At 36.2% G+C, this 25145-nt stretch overlaps 1 protein-coding gene across 2 annotated transcripts in view; it reads left to right on the top strand.

The window, feature by feature from the left end:
• Nucleotides 1-442: 442 nt before the first annotated feature.
• LOC131431056 (troponin C) overlaps nucleotides 443-25145 on the top strand; it is a 35036-nt gene continuing 10333 nt past the window's right edge. The window contains exons 1-2 of one of the 2 annotated variants that reach the window (XM_058596511.1): nucleotides 443-672; nucleotides 18008-18321. In XM_058596511.1, coding sequence (XP_058452494.1) covers nucleotides 670-672; nucleotides 18008-18321 — 317 coding nt within the window. In that variant the 5' untranslated portion in view covers nucleotides 443-669. Of the gene's footprint in view, nucleotides 673-13624; nucleotides 13842-18007; nucleotides 18322-25145 lie in introns of those variants that run through there. The other variant, XM_058596512.1, reaches the window with a different exon arrangement.

The raw sequence follows: 25145 nt of genomic DNA on the forward strand, positions 1-25145 counted from the left end.
CACATATTATCAACTGTTCGCCAAACATTAACGAATCCACCCTACACATCGACATCCTAGCTGTGCATGTTATCTTTTCTCCATTTCTTTCTTCGTCTACGTGACAGCGTCTTTGCGAGTCAAGTTTTACCCCACAGCATGGCGCACCATACGGGTGGCAGAATGGGAAGTACAAACCACCAGTCACAACATGGTCTTCGAAATACGTATCACCGAAAAGAAGAGATTGTGGAGACTCTCATTTTCCAAAGCCAAAATATACACGTTTTCTAGCTACTTAAAACCGATTTGCTGCTCATTTTGGGGTCTTCCCCACCAACCACCGTATTTGCCTTATGATGCTTGTCGTTCTATGGGCCGCGGTCCATCCCGTTTGCTGCAGTTTTCCCATTTCCACATTGTGTGGAGGAGTTTTTAAATATAAATGATGTTGAATGATATTTTCGCTTTAGTTAGTTATTGAACGGCTCTCGGTTAATTAACTCATCACGCTCACGTCGCGTTCGGAGTGCCCAAGGATAGGAATTCCGGAGTTGACTCCATTTACGCCTTTTGTGCAGGACCAACAGAAACGGCGGAAACAATAGCATCGTTCAGTTTCTAGTGGTGTGAAATAGTGAATCTCACTTGCTTTTTTCGATCGTCGGAGTTCAAATAAATTGATTAATAATGGTAATTTTTCTTTTTCAAGTGTTGCTCATTAGTCTGTTCGCACTGCTATCTGTATTATCGGTTTAGTGTGAAAGTTAGAAGAAGCGTTAAAAACGCAAAATGAACCCCCATTAATTTTTCGTTTGCTTCTCAATATGCTAACCGTGCGTCTCCATTAAAGCAATTATCGACATTGCTGTAAGAATCATGTATCAATAAAAAAAAAGCATTAGATGATACTCAAGACACTCTAGAGTACAAGGAAAATTGTTTGATATTTAGAAAAGTTGCGCAATGAATTATAAAATTATAGGATTCTAACTTTGGAGTTGAGCTGTAAACACAAAATCGCATCGATATGAATGCTGGCGACAAGACTCCGTGTAAAGAAGCCATCAATCATGGTGACACACAATCTGCTTTAATTAATTAGTCAGATAAGTTAGTCACTGAAACCCGTTGAGAAGAAAAAATTACAATATGAAAAAAACAATTTTATTTCTCGTCGAGTGCCAAGCTGCGGATTGGAAGAAGTATTCATCATCAATTAGAGCTGCTCATCCATTTGTAGGATCTACAATTTTAGAATTCTATGAATAAACAAAGATTTCATCTCACCTGTGCGTTGGTGCTAACGCGAATAACTTATATTTGAGGGGAATAACTATTTCGAGATTCTAAATTGTAATCAAGCCAGGTAACGTGTTCAGCGAGACAGATTCACGATCATGGTCGACTATTTAGCATACCAGTTCGTATGCCATTGGACAGTTGGAATTTGTGTTTGCAGAAGCATTGGAATATGAAAAGTAGGAATGACTGATAGAATGTTGGTTTGGTGAATTCAATTTAGGTGTGTTGGCATCGAAACAGAAACCCGATTTTCGTTGTTACAGAGAACAATTCCTTGCACCTGCTTAGAATGTAAATCAATTTTGTCAATGAAACCAGAGGTGGAATGGAACTTCTCCAAAAAGACGGTTTGCTAGAGTTATCGAATTAACAAACCAATTTATACTTGATAGATCGTGTGATTGAATTGTAGAAAATTATTTGATAAAATGTTTGAAGGTACAACTCTTGGTGAACTTATCAAAACACCGTATTAAAAAAATCTAAAATCAAGCTAAATCAAGAAGAGAAACAAAACAAAACAAAAAAAAAATTAGGAATTTCGCACCAACTCGAACAAATGCTGGCAGCACCTGTTTCGATAGTTAATCTAGACTGTCTTTCGAAAGGCCAAACATTTTTAACTGAGTTTATTCAAATAATATATTGGAATAATGACATTTCCTACAAAAAGGTGTTACTTGATCAAATTGATTAGAATAAGTATTGAGTTCTACACTGAAAAAAATCGATTTTGAATATTAATAGTTGATAAACAAAAGAAAGCACCCTTTCCCTTCCAACCATCCAGTTGGAAAAAATCGTTTTCTCCTTCAAATTGTTTATTTTAAGTATCTTTTTAACGAAAACTAAACCAAACTTAAGGTCATAATCATGTTAGACTCCAATTAAACATGATTTGCAAGGAGATTTCACAGAATATCCAATTGTAAATAGCCCGCTATCTGTAAAAAGTACCAGTGGTGGACAATAAAAAGCTTTTGCTAGATAAACTTTCTATTTTTCAAAGTGCACTCTTTGCAGTGTATGGACGTTTGGCAAAGAACAAAATTTCATCCATAATAGAAATGGCCCATTTTTGTAAATAGGCTTTAAGATTTTTAAAACAGTTTTTTCAGTGTAGGAAAATGCTTGGATTTTTTGCAGTGTTTTTATTCGAAAGTTTGACAAATTGTGTGAAAGTCACTAATACAACATTTTTACGTGTGATTTGTTATTTGTCGATTTTATTGCTTTGAATGAAGTCGGTGAAAATTCTTGGCCAATTTAAATAAAACACAATTTAAATAAAACACAAAATACCTAAAGTGTTTTTGATTTTCTCATATAGAATCATGCAATCACTGTGAAAACCGACTTTTGAACCGAGGCCCGGAGGTCATATACAATTCGACTCAGTTCGTCGAGTACGCAAAATGTTTGTGTGTGTGTATGTGTGTGTATGTGCGTATGTGTGTATGTAACGTTTTTTTGCACTAACTTTTCCCGGAGATGGCTGAACCGATTTTCACAAACTTAGATTCAAATGAAAGGTCTTGTGGTCCCATATAAAATTCCTGAATATTATTTTGATCCGACTTCTGGTTCCAGAGTTATGGGGTAAAATGTGCAAAAAATGAAAATATGTGTTCTAACTTTTCTCATAGATGGCGCGACTGATTTTCACAAACTTAGGTTCAAATAAAAGGCCCTGTTGTCCCATACGTAATTCCTGAATTTCATTCTGATCCGACTTCCGGATTCGGAAATATAGGGTAAAGTGTGTTAAAAATTGTATTCCATCACGGAAAAGTGCTAAAACCCGTAAAAAAATCTAAATCGATCTCTAATCTTCTGCGATTGATAGTTTTTATCAGTAGACGGTCAAACAAACCGATTTCGGTTATTCTTTTTAGAATCGAAGAAAATTATTTTGAAAAATACCACAGTATTATAAATGGCAGTATGATTAATATGAGAAAGGCATTATTACACCACTAGGTGGATTAAAACAGGTTTTTTTGTCACTTGCTGTCGCGGCTTTTTGGTAGGGACATACGGATGACAGAGCTTTTTGGTAGAGACATTCGAGTGCAAGCAATATGCCTTAAAATTTCAAAATATCAAAGATTCATAATTAAACCTAAATAAATGAAATGAAAATAATTAAAAAAGCGATTTATTAATTTTTAGTTGGTTGGACGTAAAGTCGCCATAACTAAGTTCAGTTTTTGCAATGACTGAGTGGAAACATATATTGGAAAAGCCAAATGAATGGAAAACTTACAGAAATGATGATTTTCCATAAAGATACGCCCATAGACAGGATTCGAACCTGCGTTCTTATGCATTCCGTGCATACGTGCTACCATTTCGCCACCCTAAGCGTTGTGATAGACACAGCTCTAAAACACGACTAAGCATGATAAATCATATCAGGTGTACAACTTTGCTTCTTCCGTTTTCCGATAGGTGGCTGTACCGGCTGAGGCTGGTTAAAATACATAGATGATAATGCCTTTAAAGTGAGTGTGTACAGTGCCTAACGAATTGTCATCGCCGTTTCAGTGACAGTTGTTCTTGTTTTCGTACTATTCACGCTCGAAAATACCTGTTTATGTGCCCAATTCTCGCAATTTGCGGAAAAGATTTACTTTTTCAGTTCTAATTCGAAAAAAAATGCAGCTGAAGCGCATCGAATGCTTTCAGAAACTTACGGTGATGCTGCTCTGAGTAAAATAACGTGTCGGGAGTGGTTTCCACGCTTTAAAAATGGTGATTTCGATGTCGAAGACAAACATGATGGTGGAAGAGAAAAAATCTTCAAAGATGAATAACAATTTACTACGAGCTCTTAAAACCGGGTGAAACCATCACAGGAGATCGCTACCGAACGCAACTGATGCGCCTTAGTCGCGCGCTAAAAGAAAAGCGGCCACAGTATCAAGAGCGACATGGCGAAGTCATCCTCCAACGCGACAATGCTCGGCCTCACGTCACAAAAGTGGTCAAAAAGTACCTGGAAACGCTGAAATGGGAAGTCTTGCCCCACCCGCCGTATTCCCCAGATGTCGCCCCTTCTGACTTCCACCTATTCCGTTCAATGGCACACGGCCAGGCAGATCAACATTTTCAATCCTTCTAAGAGTTGGAAAAATGGATTGCTTCATGGATACCGTCAAAAAAGGACTCCTTTTTCCGAACCATAATCCGAAAATTTCCGGAAAGATGGGAGAAAGTTGTCGATAGCGACGGACAATACTTTAAATAATACATCTGTAAGCACTTTTTCGCAAAAAAGCTTTAAATTTTGGAAAAAACTACAAGGATCAGCCACTGGGGTTGTTCGAGCCATTGATGTGAAACAAGGCAACCAAAATTTCTAATGATCGATATTTTCAACTAATCGTCACATTTTTCAATCCTCAAATGCACGAGAGTCTGCTTAGATTGATCTTTATTAGAAACCAACACTGAACACGCGAACCCAGAATTTAGACTCTAAGACTATTCGAAACGCGGTGATGGATATCTGTTCTAAAATGACATACTGTTGTATAATTTAAAACTGTCAAAAATAAAACTCGAGCTTGACGATCTCAACAGAAAGATTTAAAATCTGTTCTATATATTTTTGTAAATGTATTGGTGTTGTGTCTATTCAAATCAGAAACAAACAAACGAAATTAATTGATAATTTCTGAAATGTCATTCGACGCTTTGACATATCGTCTCTCAGATTTCGTAACAGACGCTCACGCAAAAAAATTAAAACAGTGTTCTATTCGTATTTCAAATATTCATTAATTTAGAACAATTTCGTCGAGCAGTTTTAAATATGTTTTAAATTTGTACTCGAAAAATAGAACTAAATCTCAGCGTCGTGATTGACATGTTTCAGTTGTAGATCTAAAGTAGATCAGTCCATATGAAATAAAACAGCGTTGCGAACAACCTATTAGTCATGATTTGTATTTGTTTAGTATCCGACGAAATTACATCAATAGTCCAAATGTATACAATTATATGTTTGTACATGCTTGCGATACGGATATCGATTTTTAAGCTTCTCTTCGTCAAGCTTGTGTTCAAGGTTTGTACGCAAGCAGTTATTTTTATAGCGTTTCTCTACCATTACTATCCTTCTGGGATTTTGGTTGAAGCGATAAACTTTATCTCATCATCAATCGAGTTCATCTTATATAAATTAGAAATTAATCTTATGCACTCAAAATTCACCCTGGGGTAGTTGTCATTTTCTCAGGCGAAACGACATAACATGAAATTTCATACTATCTTGCAGAGCATACCAGCTTCAAATCGTTTTATGGCACTTTTTGTCTTGCTGTCTAGCAACAACCTACCTTTAGCATACTACGTGTAAGACTGAAACGTTAGCTATAATTTTGCTTCTATTTATAGATTCGCGTGCTTCCAACAGCTTCGCTTTTGATTCGATTGATCAATCAGAGCGATGCTTTCCCTTTGATATATCGCTTACTCCTTCAAAACCGTCGACTATGGCAGGGAAATCCGGTATGCCGGCGATTTTTTGCAGACAAAATAGGACACTGCTAGCTATTCATCAACATTTCAATGATATACAATTAAAAAATACATGGCTATGTACATTTAAATCAATACGTAGAAATATTTCCAATCAAATGGTGACATAATATGAATAATTGATACAAAATTGACTGAGCTGTAATTGTTCAAAACCTGACCACATTTCTACGTGTATTTTTCTTGAGTTTCTAGTTTGCACCCGTATATAGAAAACAAAAATGTGTTCCACATTAAAAACGGCGCAAGCAAAGTTGTACACCTAATACATTGAACATGGTCTACATCCTAGCCGTCTCACGACCGGTATCAAACATCCAAACATCTTCTCTGTTCATCAAACACAAATCTTCTCGCTCTATACGCTCTATACGCTCTATACACTAAAAACGCTTCCAGGTTGGGACTCGAGCATACGCCAACTGGCTTGTAAGACCAGCGCCATATGCATTGAACCTCCAACCCGGGCGAAACACATAAAAAGTATGTATTTTTTTAGTGGATAGACACTTAGGCACACACAGCGCCAAATTTACTACAGGTCAGGCTTTTGAAGCGTTTTCGATTTTATTGTGAAATAAAGTCACAGGCAGATATTTGCCGAACTAGACGAACTGTTTCGAACGACTCTTTTTGAAAAAATGATGCCTTACAAAAAACGTTGACAAACACGTTCCATTTGATGAACTTGATAATGGAGAAAAAAAAAGTTTCGCACGTTAACACTTGTTGCTGACACCACATTCCACCGCAAGATCCGGGATGACTCAGCGCTCGCAGTAATCGGGAACGAAATGTTTTCTCTTTCGTTTGATATTAAAATCAATACTCGAACGATCATCGTTCGTTAGAAATCATATTTCAATCAAAGTGAATGTTGACTATTGGCCGTTATTAGAAAAAAAAAGCAAAAAGTTTACTTGTAAAATGCAGTCATTCGATGAATTTCGAAGTTTACCTTGTTCACATACTCAATAGTCTAATATTACGCTTTACAATGAAGGTTTCAGCGTAGTGTCCGGAATCTGACTCAAGAAAAATTGCTATGATATTGATTAGATTTATGTACATTTTTGGTTCTAGTAATTATCTTAGAAAATCAAAAATTCTTAACAATTTTGAAAAAACGAGTGCTGCCAATCGCAATTAGTTGCGAAAATTTCAAAAATATAAATTTTTTTTGTTCCATTTTAATTAAGTTCCACTGAAACCGTGATTATCGTGGCTTAAATCACGCTGAACACAATCATCAGAAACTGTGTATGGTCCTGCTACCCACACATAATAATTAATGGCATCGATTCTAGAGCGGACCGTGATGCGCTCTGATTGTTTCAACACGAATCTGGCCACCGGTGAATACTGCCAATTATTGCCATCATCAGTTCACATCTTGGTTAGATTGAATTAATTCCACTATCCCATTTTTCATTCAGGTTCTACCTTGAATTACCCCTCAATGCCTTTCTATTCCAGAAGGGCACCGACACCAGCAAAAAACACAAACATTCATTTGGCAAGTGAAAATCTTTAGCAAGGTTCAACTAAACACCGATCGACCAGCCAATACCTAGGACAAGTGGACGAGTGAAGTGGAATGTGATTTTATCCACAGTGGCGTAATCTGTCAGTTGGCCAATAATTTGTGGATTTCAATTTCACGCTTCGTTCAGTATTTCGGGAGTATTACTCACTACAAGCCAATGTAGCATGACAAATAAATAATAATAGTACGGGAAAGGGCAGATCAAAAGTTTGATTTAATGATGTTTAGTATGATGTATCGTCGCCAAAAGGGGCCAATAATAAACTAAGTAAACGATTTGCGGGGAGAAAGATGCCGGAAATGGGATTCGATTGGACAAAACTTCGTGCATATGCATTTTTCATGGACGAGGCGATTCTCTAGTTGACACAAAATAATTTAAAATTTATTTTTTTAATAATACATTTAAACAATACTTGAAAAAAATTTAAAATCAGTGCTCAGAATATTTTCGGAGGTACACCGATCGACAGTAATAGATGTAAAGAAGAAAAATTCAACTGCTGCTATGATTCGGATGCAATGAAAAAACCGAATTGAGACTCTACACGGAACTAAAACAAAGAAAATAAAATTTTCGACCGCGCAATAACATTGTTAATATTGTTATACCATTCTTAAAATAATGTGAATTGGAAATTTCCTCAAAATTTTAAACCCTTTAACTGCCACATGAACGGCACCTGGACGGTTCGATAGATTTTCATTTTATTTGATCTTAAAAGCAACCGTTCCACCGAAGAAATTGAAAAAAAATCAAAAATGTTCTTGACACTGCGGAAGCTTTCCAATTTTTTTTTCAAATGTATTTCTTGCAAAGAAAATATTCACAAATTGTCTAACAATTTTGTATAGTTCCGTATTAGACACCTCTTTGGATTTTTATTAATGAATATATAATATATTAATGCATTAACCTACATCATTTCCATATTTTCCAAAAATGTGAAAGATCACATTATTTTATTTCATCTATAAAGTTTTTAACAACAAAATCCATGCGTTTGCATCGAAGTTTTATTAGAAGGAAACGCATGGTGCATAGTTCTAGTGGTTTGTGTAATTCTATTGCCGGACTTGAAGATTGAAGCAACGAAAAGGAAGTTTGCATCTAGAGAGCACCCACCCGAATAAAAAATAATGTAGAAAAACATTACGATTTGCTGTTACAAAACCGGCCACAATTTTACTTTGACCATTGAAAAATATTTTAATGTATTGTTATACACTATTCAATTAATTGTGAACATGCTTTTTGCAATAGAATGTATAGGTTGTTAAGTATTGTAACAATTCAAATCATAAAATTTTCTCAAACATGTTTTCTTGGAAAACAATCAGATGTACAGTTTGCATATTGTTTAAAACACCACGTGTACAATTAATTAGAAAGGTACAAACAATATATTGGATCGTTGGAAATGAAAAAAAATCTTGTCAAGATACGATGAAATGTATTGTAACCCATATATCTAGTTGTGAATCAATTAGTTATGCTGTAAAATCGATGGTTTATTTTTTTACTAGCAAGCCGTTCGAATTCTCATAAATTCGTTTAGTTGCCTACTACTCGGGCAGTTTTATATAAATGTCGCGAGTATCACACAGATGAAAGTAGGCTATGACAGTTGAGAACAAAAGATGCGAGAATTTCTGTTCGTACTGCGGATGGATGGATGATGAATGATGGAAAGTATTACCGACGACACGACCAGGCACTTCGAAGAAAAATTGGCAATGAAATTGTCCGTTAACGATTCACCGCCAGTTACCGCAAATATAGCGACCCTTTGATAATGATAAAAATAATCTTCTTGAGCAACACTGTTTATGTTGCTACGAACTTGTTACCAAGGAGGTCCAGAGTAAATAAACAAACAATTTAAAAACGCAAGATATGCGAAAGGTACACATTTTGTACATATGTTGTTCAATATAGTAAAAAATATGGATCTGTTAGTGCTTCAAGCATGAAACCAGTTACTTCTTCTATGAAATCCAAAGAAGGTATCAAATCTCTCCATTTTACGCAATTGAATTACTAATCAGTCAACATGTTCTAGCTGCATGCGGTGGTGGACTCTCAAAGACAGGAGTTGCAAAACGTTTCGTAAAAAATCGAATTCATGATCGAGAAATAAAAACAATTTATCGATCGAGCGTTTTTTGTTCTAGCTATAATGATGTAGAATACGGATACAAAAATCAAACAAAAGATTGTAAAAGTAGGTAGTAGCTCACAGTCTTATGCAAGATAGGGACCAACAACACATTTCGTCGCTCTAGAATCAAAGATCTCCGTCGTAAAATTTGTTCCCGACAGTCTGGATAGAATTCTAGAATGTAAACAGCCCAGTCCGCGCCCTGATTCAAACATAGGTGCCCCCATTCTCGTTCGATAGAATGGCGCACCATTCGTAGATGATCCCCTTCGCATAAAGATGTGAGATAATGGTTCTTGATAGATACAAACAGGATTATTACGCTCGGCTGCATGCTCCAATTTCAGTAATTCAATTTCGGGAAGGTCCCGGTACGACGGTTATTCACGGTAGAACGTGTACGATCGCTATTTTTTCCGCATACGAATTTTCTTTGCTTTTCTCAGCGAGCGAGATAAGACCAACGGATTTATTCATACCGAGATAAGACCGACGGATTTATTCATGGACCTTAACTCTATTTTACCCTCCACTGCAGATCAAATACTTCGGTATGTATAAATCCGTTGGTCTTATCTCGCTCGCCGAGAAAAGCGAAGAAAATTCGTATGCGGAAAAAATAGCTAGTACAAGCGAATATGCCCTTCTACTGTTTTCTAATCAATCTGCGCCGTCATTCAAAAACTACTGCACCAATTTTTTCAAATTTTGCTCACACTTTCTAAATATAAAAAACCAGACCCCAACGTTTTCCGTTTCGTTGTTTGTTACTATGGGAAGGTTTTACAGCTACAAAATGACCGTTTTTTTCGAGTAAAATCGTACTTTTGAATTTAAACAACCACCAAAAATTAAAGAAAAAATATTAAAAAAAAAATCAAATAGGAACGTTGGGGTCTAGAAAAACTTCTACTCTAACTTTGCTGCTTTGATTTGTTCACTTCTGATTAGTCTGCGCTGAGAAACAGTGGACACCGCAAATCATGATTTTTAAGTAGCGTCCTCAAAAATGCTTCTTCACCGACTTATTTCTCAATATTTTTCCACGAAAAAATTACAAAATGTTGTTCGAATGATGCTTTTCATTATATAAAATATTTAATGTATTTTGTTGAACGATAATTCTGAAAAAATTTGCAAAAATGATGATATTTTTCATCATATAGACCAGGGGTTCCCAAACTATTTTGGGTCAGGGACCCCTTTACTAAAATTAACTTAGACCTCAGACCCCCATCAACAAATTCCTTTGAAAATTCAATTTATTGCTTTTTTAATATTAATGTAAAATACTTACCAATTTCTGCGGATGATCAAATAAACACAACTTTTTTAGCGTAAATATTTCAAATAACAACTTATATCAAACAATAGGGGGTCGATTTCTAGACCTCGTCGACCCCCATAGTCTGTTTTTGTTTACGTCGACCCCCGCAAAAAGGATATCGACCCCAAGGGGTCTATATCGACCACCCATCTGACACCGGTATGTGAGCACCAGCCATTTGAAAGTATACCGATTACGTTGAGCCCCTCGCGTTTCGAGCCCCAAACACTGCGATGTTTTGATACTCATCGCGACTCTCAAATTGTGAAAATTATCTCCACTTGATGTCCCAAAACACTGTCTACTGTATTTCAGGTAAACCGACAAGTTATTGTGAGAGAGTCGACCCAAAATTCACTAATTTTCGTGCACTAAACAAGGTAAACGCGTAAAACAAATGTATTACTGTTTGTTTGTTTACGTTGCAATCAGCTGATTTTGAAGTTCCGATTTCGATATCATCAAGATGGCGTCGTGACAGGGAGCCGATATCGACCACTTTGGGAACCCCTGATTAAGACCCTATCCCATTCCCCCCACCCCCCTTAAGTGCTTCTAAGGTCCGAAGGAAGCACAACAAGCACTTCTGGAGGCATTCTTGGTCGTTGATGGTGCCGATCGTTATGTACACCTTGCAGAATTCAACGCTCCATATAGCGTGATGGGTCGATGCCTTTCACGCAGCCCGGTTTCGATTCCCAACCCCGCACATTGGTGTCCGCTTATTGGTTCGTTACCGTGAAAGCATGAAGTTCGACCCACTTCATGGCTTTTTGGACTAACCAAACGGACGAGCTGATCTTTTTGGCCTCGTCCTGAGTCAAATGGTTCGGATTGTGCTTCAAGTGATGCCTAATTTTTCTGTCGTTTACAGACTTACTTTTCTTCGCTTTTGTTCCGCTGTCAGCTCTCCGCGAGTTTTCTGGGTTCCCTTGAATGATTTTACCACACGGGAAACGGTCGAATGGTCGGTTCCCAACTGTTCCTCAACCGCGCACAATTTTTTTCACACTTCTTACTTGGAAGCCATCGCGATAACCCCTTGACTGATCGTAACAAAATTTGGCACATGTAAACGTTACACTCTAAACCAGTATTTCCACAAATTTAATAAATTTTTACTTATCCAATAAAAAGTTATACCCAAAAGAAAATGTTGCACTTTTCGAGTACAATCCTGTTTGTTCTGACAACTGGCGAATTCCTTTTTTTTTATAAATATTTATTCTAATATGAGTTAAACTTAAATTGTTCAGATACAAGTGGTGACTTTTCAGCCCTATTATATACATGATTTGGTTATTACCATTAGGGAAAATTATAAACCTACTTGTATTGTGTAATGAGGAAAAGAAATTTATATACTAACTTACTAACTAATCCAGATAGCGAATTGATTCAGTTGAAGATTGCATCGACTTTTTATCGGAGTTTGCTTATAATATTATGTGATATTAATCTAATGGTTCTATATTTCTGAGTCTGTGTAACTCATTTGTACTAAACCAGGGAGGACGCATCAAACTCATTTTCAGAATGTTATTCTGAATCCTTTGAAGCGTTTTCTTCCTGGTGAAATAACAACTTGAGCAAATTGGTATTGCATAAAGCATGGCTGGTCTGAAAATATGTTTATAAATTAATAATTTGTTTTTTAAACAGAGCATAGAATTTCTGTTTATAAGAGAATATAAACATTTAATATATCCATTACATTTTGCCTGGATTCCTTCAATGTGATCCTTGAAAGTGAGTTTTTTGTCATACGTTAAACCTAAATATTTTGCTTGATCAGACCATGTTAATTCCAAACCATTCAATTTGAGAATGTGATTATTGTTTGGTTTAAGAAAAGAAGTTTAAGAATTGCGTTTTTACTGCATTTGTTTCAATTTTCCATTTTGACAGATAATCACTGAAAATATTTAAGCTTCTTTGTAGGCGACTGCACTTCACTCTTAGATTTCTACCTGTGGCTAACAGACTTGTGTCATCACAGAATAGCGATTTCTGCCAACCAACGGGTAGATTTGGAAGATCAGAAGTGAAAATATTATACAAGATTGGAACTACGCTCGAAACCTGCGGAACACCTGTGGCGAATTACCTTGTTTTACGATGGCTCACTTCATACTAAATATTGAAGAATTGCATCGATGCATGGTTTGACTCGAAACTTCAGAGATTTTTTATGTGGATCACATCTTTGTTTTTTTTTTGTTTTTGTTTTTGAACACTCATAACTCAGTCAATTTTGTTTAATTTGAAATGTATTATCTCTTATATATGATTGACATTTTGATTGATTGTGAGTAATGTCATATGTAAGATGTTTCTCCTAACGGTAACGATGGTTTTGAAAGATTAAGCGACTTATAACTTGGGTTGCATCGCTCCGTTTGTTCATACAAAGCTTCTATATAAAAATCTCCCCTATTTTTAAGCTCAGAACGCACTGTTCCAATACATTCGGACCTCCGTGTACCTCTGAAACTAGTTGTTCCCATATTAACTTGCTTTGCTTGTCTCTCAACACTGCAGCTTGCTTTGCGGATTGTAAACAGTATTCCCTTCCTATTCATCACAAATATCCCGCATCCACTAGTGGCCACTTCCCGAATTCGTTGAAAGTAAGCAGAAATTTTCCTGCATGTGAATCCGTTTCGCGTGCAGCTTGATTTGATATAGATGTCTGCAACTGGTTTATGCTTCGATTTGCTGAGTTTGTGGTGGTGCTTCAGGAATCCAAAATGTGCGGCATTTAGTAGCGATCAGTCAGTCTAGCAGCGAAGTTGGATCACGAAAGTTACACTGTCTCGATCTCGGGAATCGCGTGCGTGAGCTTGCCGGCCAGCCACTTGTGTAGAGCCTTGCAGAGAATTCCGTTTCCTGTTCGGTTGCCGCCCGTTGTGAAGTTCAATTATTCACGCTGGCTTCATCAAAGCTTCGCCGCGCCAGCAGCATCGCGGTTTACGATGTGAGATTTTGAATAATTCCGTTTCCATGTTAACATCATGTTTCTAACTTTATACACTGCAATCTTCGTTCTGGTTTCGGGTACCAGAGTGTTACTAATAAATTGAAATCGATAAGAAGTTAAATGGTGGCATTCACAAAGCGGCACAGGATGACAAATCGTTTCACCGTGAGATAAATGAAAATGCTTTGAAATTATCTTCAGATAGTTTAATTATGTGTGTAAATCGGTAACGACGTAATTAATTTTAATAACGCATATCGACCGTAGTTAATTAAAAATTAACAAATCGTTTAATTCAACATTTTCAAGCATAAAGAATGACATAGTTTTACATTTACATATGCCACAGTATCATATGTGAATTCACGTCTCTTGATCATAAGTTGGTTATATTTGGCACAGGATTGACTAACTCTTGAAAAATAAAGTCAGTTGACTAATTAAGTTGGGATGAATTGCGTCACACGAATTCGCATTGCCTATAAAATTACTGATGTATTACTAGGCAATTTTTTGATTCATCACAACACTTTCAAATATTTAGAAAATAATTCGATTAGTGAATCTTATGCAAATCTTATGTTAAAGTAAAATTCCTCACTTCCTTTACTAATTTTTACTTCGAGCACTGGCTTGAAAGGATAGGATTACTCGTAGCACTAGAAAGGAACAATTTTGCTCACTAAGAATCCACTGTGAAGTCTGTTGATACAGAATGGTCCAAATCCACAAAACGAATGTAATACCATGACTTTAAATTTTTTGTCATTCTTTAAAATTCAATTCACTATAATTTCAACAACAGAATTAGGAGATTTAACACATGAGAATGCATTCTAACAACATTTCATAATATTGCTGGATCAATTTGAAGTTTCGATTATGTTGATCTCTGTTTAAGAGTAAATTTAATAAGCGCAAATTTCGAGTATTTAAACCAGAACTGGTATTTTGTTTAAAGTGTCTTTAATCAGTTTTCTATATATTCCTTAACATATATTTTCTAGTTGATAAACAATAAGAAATGGAATCATCTTATGGCCGAGATGCAATCTGTGAAGCATATTTCAAAATAAAAAAAAGCCTGTATTTCAGCAAAATTAGCTGTGAAGGTAATGATATGACTTATATTTACATGCTTTATGAATATTTATGTGAATTACAACGCTTCTTTTATGTGCATCTATGAAGACGTAAATTTACATGATTTTTTTTCTGTGTGTGTAGTGTAACTATGACAGTAAATATGAATTTTTGTCATTATCTATAAAAAGGAATTGCTGGAAAACCCAACTCCAAAGACCTCTGGTGTTATACACCATTTAACTCAGCTTGAAATGTTATTGAAAATGACATTGGATCATTGTGAACTTGTGTTGTGAATTTTGTTTTATAATTTGATTCTTTGTTAATTTGTAAGTAATTACAGTATGTGAATAATGAAAAACCAATTACAGATTCGTAATTTCAAGATTTTCTACTTCAAAATATACATCTCTGTCTTTCCCGCGATTGATTACACAGTTTTACACAACTGTCAAGTTTCTAATACTTTTGCTAACGCGTTGCTCAAGGTGTTCATGACACTCTAAAATTGGTTAGAACATATATGCGGAACCAAAACTAATAAGAAAAATGCATCTTACTGACAACAATCTACATTAAAATTGGTTGGATGTTATTTCTATTTGTTCAAATGAAGATCGAGCCCGTGGATTTTTTACCCCACCTTACCCCACTAATATCGTTTGTATAATTAATTTATGCCTTTTTTTAAAGGTTCGACCACTACACCCGTCCATTTGTTTGCCAATCAATTAAAAAGAAGTTTATAGAACAATCATTTAAGGCCTGAGGACAGTGGATCCCGTATAGATTTTGAATCGACCACGTGGCTCCATCAATTCCCTTTGCATTTGTGGAACTTCGATTAGTCCATTTAATTTCTCTTCTCTCCTCTCTCCTTCCGAACGCTACCACGAAACTAAAGTGGATAAAATGACGGACGCATCAAAACTGACTGTGTTCCACTGAAAAAATAGAAGACTTAGGGTAAAGCCAGAGAGAAAGCGAACGCGACGCGAAGCGAAATTTGACAGATCGCACGGAGTTGTGCGGCAGAGCTCCGTCCACTCAAGTTCAGCAGAAAAATGACAACAAAACTTGACAGATCCGACTCCGTGGGATCTGTCAAGTTTCGCATCGCTTCGCATCGCGTCTCGCTTTCTCTCTGGTGTCACCCTTAGTTTTTATCGCAAAAACATGTTTAGTATCTATCGCGACAACATTTTTTGAACAAATTATATATAAACTGAATTATCTAGACTTTGTCTCGATAGACAACATTTTTCCAGTCCGAAAAAATACAACACGAGCGATAAACTCAATGATTCATTCTGAAAATTTCACTGAATATTCTCAACTAAATTTCTAAGACATTGTCAGGTGGAAATTTTAGATATTCATCTCCGTTTCAAAGAAAATTTAATTTGAAATGGTTATATATTTAAAAACTTACGTCGTAATTATAAATTTTAATCACTAATATATTGTTTTATCTAATTGAATCGATACGTAGAGCTATTTCCAAGCAGTAGGTAGAATGTTATCGAAAATCTGTAGACGTTACAATCCTGACCACGTTTTGTACGGTTTCAATTTCCGAATATTTAATTCATATTGTTTTATGTCCGATGTCAAAAATAACAAACCAATGAAATAAGAAATTTTATTCTCGTTCCGGTTAATAACAACATTCGATGGGCCATTAATGTTAGTGGAAGGTATACTACAGTTAAAAACAAGGGCCGTCTCAAATATATCTAGAATCCAAAATATTTGCCAGACTCAGAAGTGCTGCCAGCAGTAGAATTATTTTGTTCAAGAGCGATGTTTTATTTTATTCTGGTAGTGAAAAATTTTTGAGTGCTAGCCAAATGATGGTGATATAATTATTAGCGATTGATTCAGCGAATGGAGGCTACGTTCGAAAGAAACAAGGCAATCAAATAAATTGATCCACTTTATGTAGGTTTTTCGTTCATTTTACAGGAGGATTTGATAAATGTTCAACATCTGTTGCGATGAGATGGAAATGTCACCAAGGTAGATCCTTTGCGCTCGAGTGATTCAGTGTATGGACAACACTTTGTTGCCATTTGTCTAGTCATTCAGGGCCTGTTTATTCAACGTTCAAGTCTTTTGGCTGTGAAAAATCACCGAGCACGTGGGAAGACGAGCTTTTTCTATGCAGAATTTTATTTATCGAAAGAATGCAAAACTGCCGGTTTTCGTGGATGCACGAGTCGTTACAGTAAACAACATTTTCGATTCACCTGTGCTATGGAACATATTATATAAGATATAAGTACAACGTATAGCATCTGTTATCAGCGGGAGTTTTATTTTCAACAGTCTGTTATTGTACACATATAAATTCCAAGCATCTTCTGTTCTAGTAATGAAACTCAGCTTCGGAGTGGAACCATAATTTGGCATAAGGCATACTAAGTTAGACTGTCTGCTACACATGTATAGCATCTGATTTCGAGTACACCGGGAAACAAGACCCAAGCCTTCCTTGGCTTCGTCTCGTTTGTCTGCGAAACATTGAGTGATAAGATTGGAAAAATTTACTTGATTTGCTTTGTTTGTATTATACTCAAAACTCAATGATCCAATGTATGATGTGTTAAAATTGAGCTAACAATAGCTAATGAGTTAGTATGATGCAAATTTTCACTTGCACTCGGCCAACCGTTACGTACCAATAGTTCCAAAGTATTTTAAATGTTTACTTTTAATACGTTTGTGGTTGACAAAAAACAAGCGACAGAAATAAATCTTAATAATCGTTATCAGACGAATGGTAGAAAAAAGAATAGAGAAAAAACTGAATGAAATGCATAAAAAATTCATTGTGATACAAGGCAAGTAAGAGTAGATTTTAAATAAAACTTGACTGACTGTTCACAGTGTACATTTCCGGTATATTATTTCATTTGAATTATTTTACATTTTTATATGACAACGAAAAACCGAATGGATAAATTTATTATATAGTTCCAATTGATGTGTTAACTTTATGTTCAAGTTACCACCTAGTTTATTGAACATCTAAAAGGACGTTGAATTAAAATCTAGTTTTCCTTCTATCATTGCAGGAGGATGAAGAACAAAGGCTGCTCATCATGCGCAAAGCATTCCAAATGTTCGACACAACCAAATCGGGTTTCATAGATACCGTCAAAATTTCCACCATCCTCGACACACTGGGCCAAAAGTTTGACGAGGGTGAACTACAGGATCTAATCGAACAGGAGGATCCCGAAGAAACGGGAAAGGTGAGCTTCGATGGATTCGCGAACATTGCATCTAACTTTCTGATAGAGGATGAGGATGCCGAAGCCATGGAGAAAGAACTGAAAGAAGCTTTTAGATTGTACGATCGAGAAGGCAATGGCTACATTACCACTAGGTAAGTGATGTTATGCTTCATGTATGTATGTATGTCAAAATAAAGCGGAATATGTAGAAATGGTTCACCCTTTATGTACGTTGTATACGAACAGGGACAACTTTGCTCGCGGATTGAATCGATGTCCAAATAAGTTCAAGGGAAGTTTCTCCTGTAAACGAAGTTTTCGTTCCTTCATTTCTAGCGTGGTTAAAAATATCTATGAGTTGCCAATTCTTTGACGTTCATGTAGTTATTATTCCTTATTAGAGACTGCTACAGTATAAATTAAATGTAAAAATATCAGGAGTTGATTCTAGAAAAAAACAATATTATATGTTTGTTTTTAAGTTCTCCATGGAACACAGTTTTTGTTTTTTAAAGGATTTTTACAAAAACTACAACAAAATTTAAATTTTTTTTCATTAAATTTGTTTTCATAAAATGGAAATATGTTTATACTTCTGAATGCATATACGAACGAATTCTAACAAAAAAAGTACAGGTGTGTAATGTCAGAGACATAACTGGATGTCGCGAATACGAATAAAACGGACACTCTTTCTTTATACTTCCGAATATCAATTAGTTGATCGATTGTGTGAATTGTGCAAGTTTTGCCCTTTTACACTACTAGAATTTGAAACGATACTCCTAAACTACAGTACAGATTAGTTACATTAAACATTCCGGCAAACAAATATTACGAAATAACCAGTATAGTTCTTTATGATAAAATATTGGTGGTTCTGAAAAGAACCATTTATGAAGGCGTTTGTGATGGAGAGTGACGAGTTGAGTTCAAATTCTGATGGATACCATTGACAGCCGATACTGATATGTGTTCTTTTGGAGTCTCCTGGTTCTTGCGCTTGCGGTAACAAGCTATTTTTTGTAATAAAATTTTTATTCTGGCCTTTTTGCGTAAAAGCTGTACGTGGCCGATTGGCTTACTTTTTTGTTACTTAAAATTTTTTTTTGCTATTAGATCTCGTTGTCACCCTTTTTTTAGGGCGAGATTAGTTTCCATTTCCATCCAACGAGGATCGGGGGTCACTTCGTTCGCGGCTTATCTCATCATCCATTGCTTCATCTTCGGTGTTGTGTGTGATTTCCGTTTTCTTTTCCTTGTCCTCGTTGATCGTAGTCTTGGGCTCGTTGAGAGTTGCTATAGATGCGCCTTGTTTTACATTGGTTGCAGTTGCTGGCTGGTTGGAGGGTAAGTTGTTAACTGCAGCTGGTGTACTTTGTTCTATAGGGGATACTGATGGTTTCGATGAAGGGGATGCTTCATTGTTGTTGGTGGCTGTCACAGGTGTACTATGGTTGCTTGGGGTTGGTGTAAAGAAAGCGCCGTTGTCCTTTGGTGTAGTTGTCTCCTTGTCCAGGTTATCACATGGCTTACCGTAGTGAACAGCTTTTTGGCAATATTGACATGTGGCCATCTAATTGTCATAGGTAACAAGTGATTTGCACGGAATTCTTGTATCTTGACCGAAAATCACATAAGAAGGTATAACCTTCTTCAAGAATATACGTAATAAACGTACCCCATTTAGAATACCGGGGAAAAAGTTCTTCCACTTTTCTTTTTCGATAGAGAGAATCTATCCGTATTGGGACATAGTTTTGCGAATATAAGAATCGGTGACGCTTGAGGGAAGATCATGCACACGCACTTCTATAGCACTATCTTCCATATATACTGGAATGTTGTACTTAATGTTCTCGTGCTCCACATATTGCACATTGTTATTGTCTTTTGCGAATTGAATTGCATCCAACTCTTTATAAAACTGGATGTAAACAACATTATTCGTCTTATTGCATTGAAGTAAATGCCCAGTTTAATGTCAAGATGCATTGCTCTTTAAGCAAACCTTCAAGTTCTCGTATCGAAGGTCGAATTTTGCACTGCCTGAAGTCAACAAAAATTGTATTCTTTCGTGTTGGCGGTAGCTTTTGTTCGTTTGGTTCACTCATTTCGAGGTCGTTCTATTGTTCACTACACAATACTGTACTTGGATTCTTCCGTCCCGAGCGTAAACGGTTTTGTTATGTCGACTGACTTGGATGAGATGTGAAAGCGAACTGTAACAAGCTTTGTATTTCGCTTGGAGATTCCTCGATTGCACTATAATCAACACGATGACAACGACAGCCAAATTCGAAATGAATGGCTTCTGAGTCGGTGCTATGCATTTTAAATGGCAAATCAGCAGGAAGTTCTACAAATTGCAACTGGTTTGAAAATGGGCCGTATAGAGTACAGTGAAGTAAAATTTCGCATAACTCTTTGGGAATATTATTATGGTTCTAAAAAGAACCTTTTTGGAAAATTCTGGAATTAGGAACTGGACCTGAGCTCAAGAACTAAATTTAGAACTCTGAACAGACTCAGAATTCAGTTGGAAGGTGCAATCTCCGTCGCTGCTGGTTGATGAGATCGCTCCCTCGACGACCGGAAAGCGGATGAGAGTGGCGACCTGAGCGTTTGAGGTTTTAACCACGCAGAAGGTGCACTCTCCGTCGCTGCTGGTTGATTAAATCATTCCCACGACGTCTAATTCTATCCAACGCAAAAGAAGAAGTGATTGATTTTCGACCACGGTTCCCCTTTTATACGCATTCAGATGAAGATATGTGTCTGACTACCTCAAAATCGTCGTCCTTGCGCGAAAAAGCCAAGCAAATGTAAAGAGTTTTCCGCGTTGTTTTCAAAGTTTTAGAAAACTTAATTTTTGAGTTGTTTGAGATAACCACCTCACAATGTTCAAAATACTATCCTTAATTCCTGATCATATTTTTGATGAAATGGTGAAAGAATTATGTTGCTGCCGTTATTACAAGTCGAGATATTCACGATTAAGTTCTGCCCATTCTTCCATATGGCTAATTTTGAAAAGGCACCCCATAGTATAGTAAGTCGTATTCACGACAAAAATTGTTCGACCTATTTACAGGATAAGTTTTCCTTAAGTCAATGATAGTTTCCTTGGATGGATTATTTGTGATGACTAGAAACTTAACTCTAAATTTTACAATCAGTTAGCCAGTTATATATGTTTCTGTACAATCACTCCAATGAAAAATTTCGTCAGCAAACTGCTCTATACTTTCGATTTTATATGAATCTGATACATATTATTAGGTTTTACTCCCAGTACTCAAACTTTGGATCAATTCCTATTCTACGCATTTTTTTACATACGTGCATCGGTCTGTGTTTATGAGCTAAAATAAAGCAAGTTGAGCAGATACAACTTCGACATCAAAATTGAAATTTTTGCCCTGCTGAGCCGCGTGCTAATCTGTTATTAGGTGGGTTGAAAAATAACTTCTTCGACCGTCAAAATGCGCAGCAATGGCGAAAAGAGATTCAGCCATTTCTTTTGCCTTGACAGCTGATTTTTATTCACAGATTTGACATCACATTGAATACAATTTTTGGTGTCTCATAAAGCATTATTTTTTGAGGGACGATGATGAAAATGTAATAAGTCTAGTGCTTTTTCAAATCTTATCGTGAAATATAGTTTCCCAAAGGCGAGAAGACACATGGCAATTTCAAAAACATATATGAAATGGCGTTAATACCACAAGGTATAGTAATTAGCGCACACTCTGTATCTTGGACGAGATTGTGCAGCTTATTCATCATTCCGCTGGGTGCTGCACATGCTGGCTCCGTACCGAAAACACGAACGTAAGCGCACCTCGGAATCTAGTTTGGCCATCGAGTATTTCCATACTTCTGAAAAGTAATTGTAGTAGATGAAATAAGTCATCTTAATAACACTTATATCAAAAGATGAAATAAATAAATATTAAAAAAAAAATTATTTTTTAAATTGATAAATCAATTTCTGTCATATACCTTTCAAAAAAAATTCTTTTAAATGGTGTACTTGGCTACATTTCAAGAGGTTCACTCTTACAGTCCAGCAATGAAAACACAAACAACCTAAAAAAATCTTTCGGGGCGAAATCACACGATCTTAACAACGAATTCACTGCGTCAAAAAGGTGATATTATTGGAAATACAAATTATTTAGAATCATTTTTTGGGATCCAAAATGCATTTATTTCACAATAAAAAGAATCTAAAGATTAATCAAAGTATCATCCATCGCTAGTTACTACTTTTTCCCATTTCCCAGGCAATTTTTGAATATTCCATTTCGAATAAATGTCTTGTCTTTTGAGGTGATCCAAGTTTGAAGCCAATTTTCGATTTCTGTCAAAAAAGTAAACCAATGCCCTGCCAGATCGAGCTGCATCCGTTGGAACTACCAGTAATCAGAATGAGTAATGTCAGAAGAATACGGCGGGTGCGGTAAAATGTCCCACTTGAGCGTTTCCAAATAGTTCTTCACAACTTTTGGAACATGAGGACGAACGTTGTCATGCAGGAGAATAACGTCGTTATGTTTTTGCTTGTATTCCGTCCGTTCTTCTCGTAATGCACGGCTCGAACGCATCAATTGCGGTCTACATCGATCGCCCGTTATTTTATCGCTTACATAATCTTAATATTCGCCAAGCTCCTCTTGCGTTTGACCCGAATCTTCATCGAGTAATGCCTTGAACTGTATGTCTTCGAATTTTGTTGTTGTTGTTGTCCAGAGCGTGGCCTGTCTTCGACGCTGAAATCTCCATTCTTGAAACGAGGAAACCATTCCCTACATGATTTATCAGTTGGAACATTATTACCATAAACATCCACAAGCATGCAATGCGCTTCAGTTGCCCTTCTTTCCAATTAAAACAGAAAACTAAAACTTCGATTTTGATGTCCATATAAAGGACGTTACTTGTCAAACACACTTTTCACATTTTCATAATTTTGATATGAAATTTCTGTTATTGACTAACATTGTTCTGGAATAATGTTTTTACGATAAGAAATCATTCGACATTGAGCTGATCATAGATTATTTTATGTAGAATCAGAAAATGATGACAGTTATAGAATGACAAGAGCCATTCAAGTAAGCAGAAATATTTTATTAACTTAACTCTGTTGGCGATTTGGACAGCAAATGGTAAAAGACCTTTACCTTTATTTCCGGTATGCAAAAGGCTCGAGTGATTTGCATTGAAAAGATGCTTAAGCTCGACTCCTCTGGTAGAAGGTAAAAATTAGGTTAGTAGAAGATTTCAGCTAGCTTAAATGATCCTTGTCACGTCTCATTTTTCCGTTCTATATCTTCATACCCTCCCTATCATTCTGTGAATGGCATATTCTGTTTCTACAAAAATAATCTCTGGTTAGCTGAAACTTGGGTTTATCCGTATAAGTTATCATTTCACATAGTTTCCGCTAGCAGGTCAAGATAAACTTTATTCTTCCGATCTTTATATTATTTCACATCATAATGTAAAATTATTACAACTTTATGGCAAGTTGCAACCGAAAAACGACTACAGTTAAACCAAATGTACACAACTAGAACTCGAACCAAAAACAACACAACTAGAATATGTTGAATAATGAATTTATCTAGATTTTGAAGAAATTCACTCATTCTTCGGCCCACGTGTCTGTATTGAATGATGTGCGAAAAATACGCTTTAGTATTATAATCCAACTGATACAATGAGTCATCAACATATTGATCGCATTTTCATAAGTTCTCACTATCATCCGACTGTTTAGCGAGAACGGTTTATTTCATACCAACACAGGAATAGACACACTGGAGCCATGTCCTCAAGCACCTTTCAATAGTATATATGTCCTAAAACACGATTCCGGAAACAGCTGTAATACATTCCAATCGACCTCAGCCAACATGTGTACTCATGGGACATCTCTCTGCCAATGGCACCGTGTAACTACTTCCAGTAATTTCTCGCTATACACGATTGAACATCTGCTATATGTCACTAGAAGATGTTCGCCAGAAGCAACACAAGAGATTCACCTAACGTTACTGAATGGTTGAGAAATTTAGACATTCGAATAAATAAATCCCTCCATTGACTTTAACATATGCTAGTAACCATGTAAAAATAAACAAAATCCTGCTGTGCTTTCTTTTGCATGCGAATTCTTGCTGTGCGACGCGCGGACAAGAGATGATCTATGGAGGAGTGAGCACTTTTTTGAGGGTCAGCTTTCGCTGCATTCATATTCATCGCGCGGCGTTTGTCAGTTGAGATAGTGCCAATAGAACGGAGCCGGATGGACTGCAATGTTTTCTTTGTAGCAATACAGATTTGGAATCGTCATAGTGTTACATGTCCTCGTCTAGGAAATGACAAAACCATATTGCGATATGAAGAAAGCGCTCGTGGTGCAGAAGGAAAGCTATAGCGGAGAATAATACTTTTTCTCGATATATTTCATCGCTACTACATGAAAATACAAATACAGTTTATTGGCCGGCCATTCGCGTTGACGTTGGCAAAATTATTTAAGTCTATCTAATTATAGTAAAATAAGCCTCCACAAAAATCGCATATCATCCCGACCATCAAGCCCTAACAAGTTTATAACAAAAACTTGTTTTCATAGCAAGTGCTGATATAAGTTTGGTCTCTTTAGTAGTTAAAATCTCAAAATTTTCTAACAAATACCAAAAAGAGAAATAGTTCAGATACGATATGTTGATCGGGATGTTATCGATAAATCCCGCGTATTTCATACATTCGTATACCATGGCAATGATAGTTTGAGTCACAATAATTAAACAAGATTATACGTTTATTACCATACAAAATTAGAATGGTATTAGTTTCCCCTAATTCAATATACTACTGTGGGAAAAAAATAGTAAGGCTCATAATTTCAAATTTTTTTCATTTATTTTGTACTTCCAAATCTATTTCGTCCCCTTCA

Source organism: Malaya genurostris, chromosome 2 (genome assembly GCF_030247185.1).
Source record: "Malaya genurostris strain Urasoe2022 chromosome 2, Malgen_1.1, whole genome shotgun sequence".
NCBI classification, from domain to species: Eukaryota; Metazoa; Arthropoda; class Insecta; order Diptera; family Culicidae; genus Malaya; species Malaya genurostris.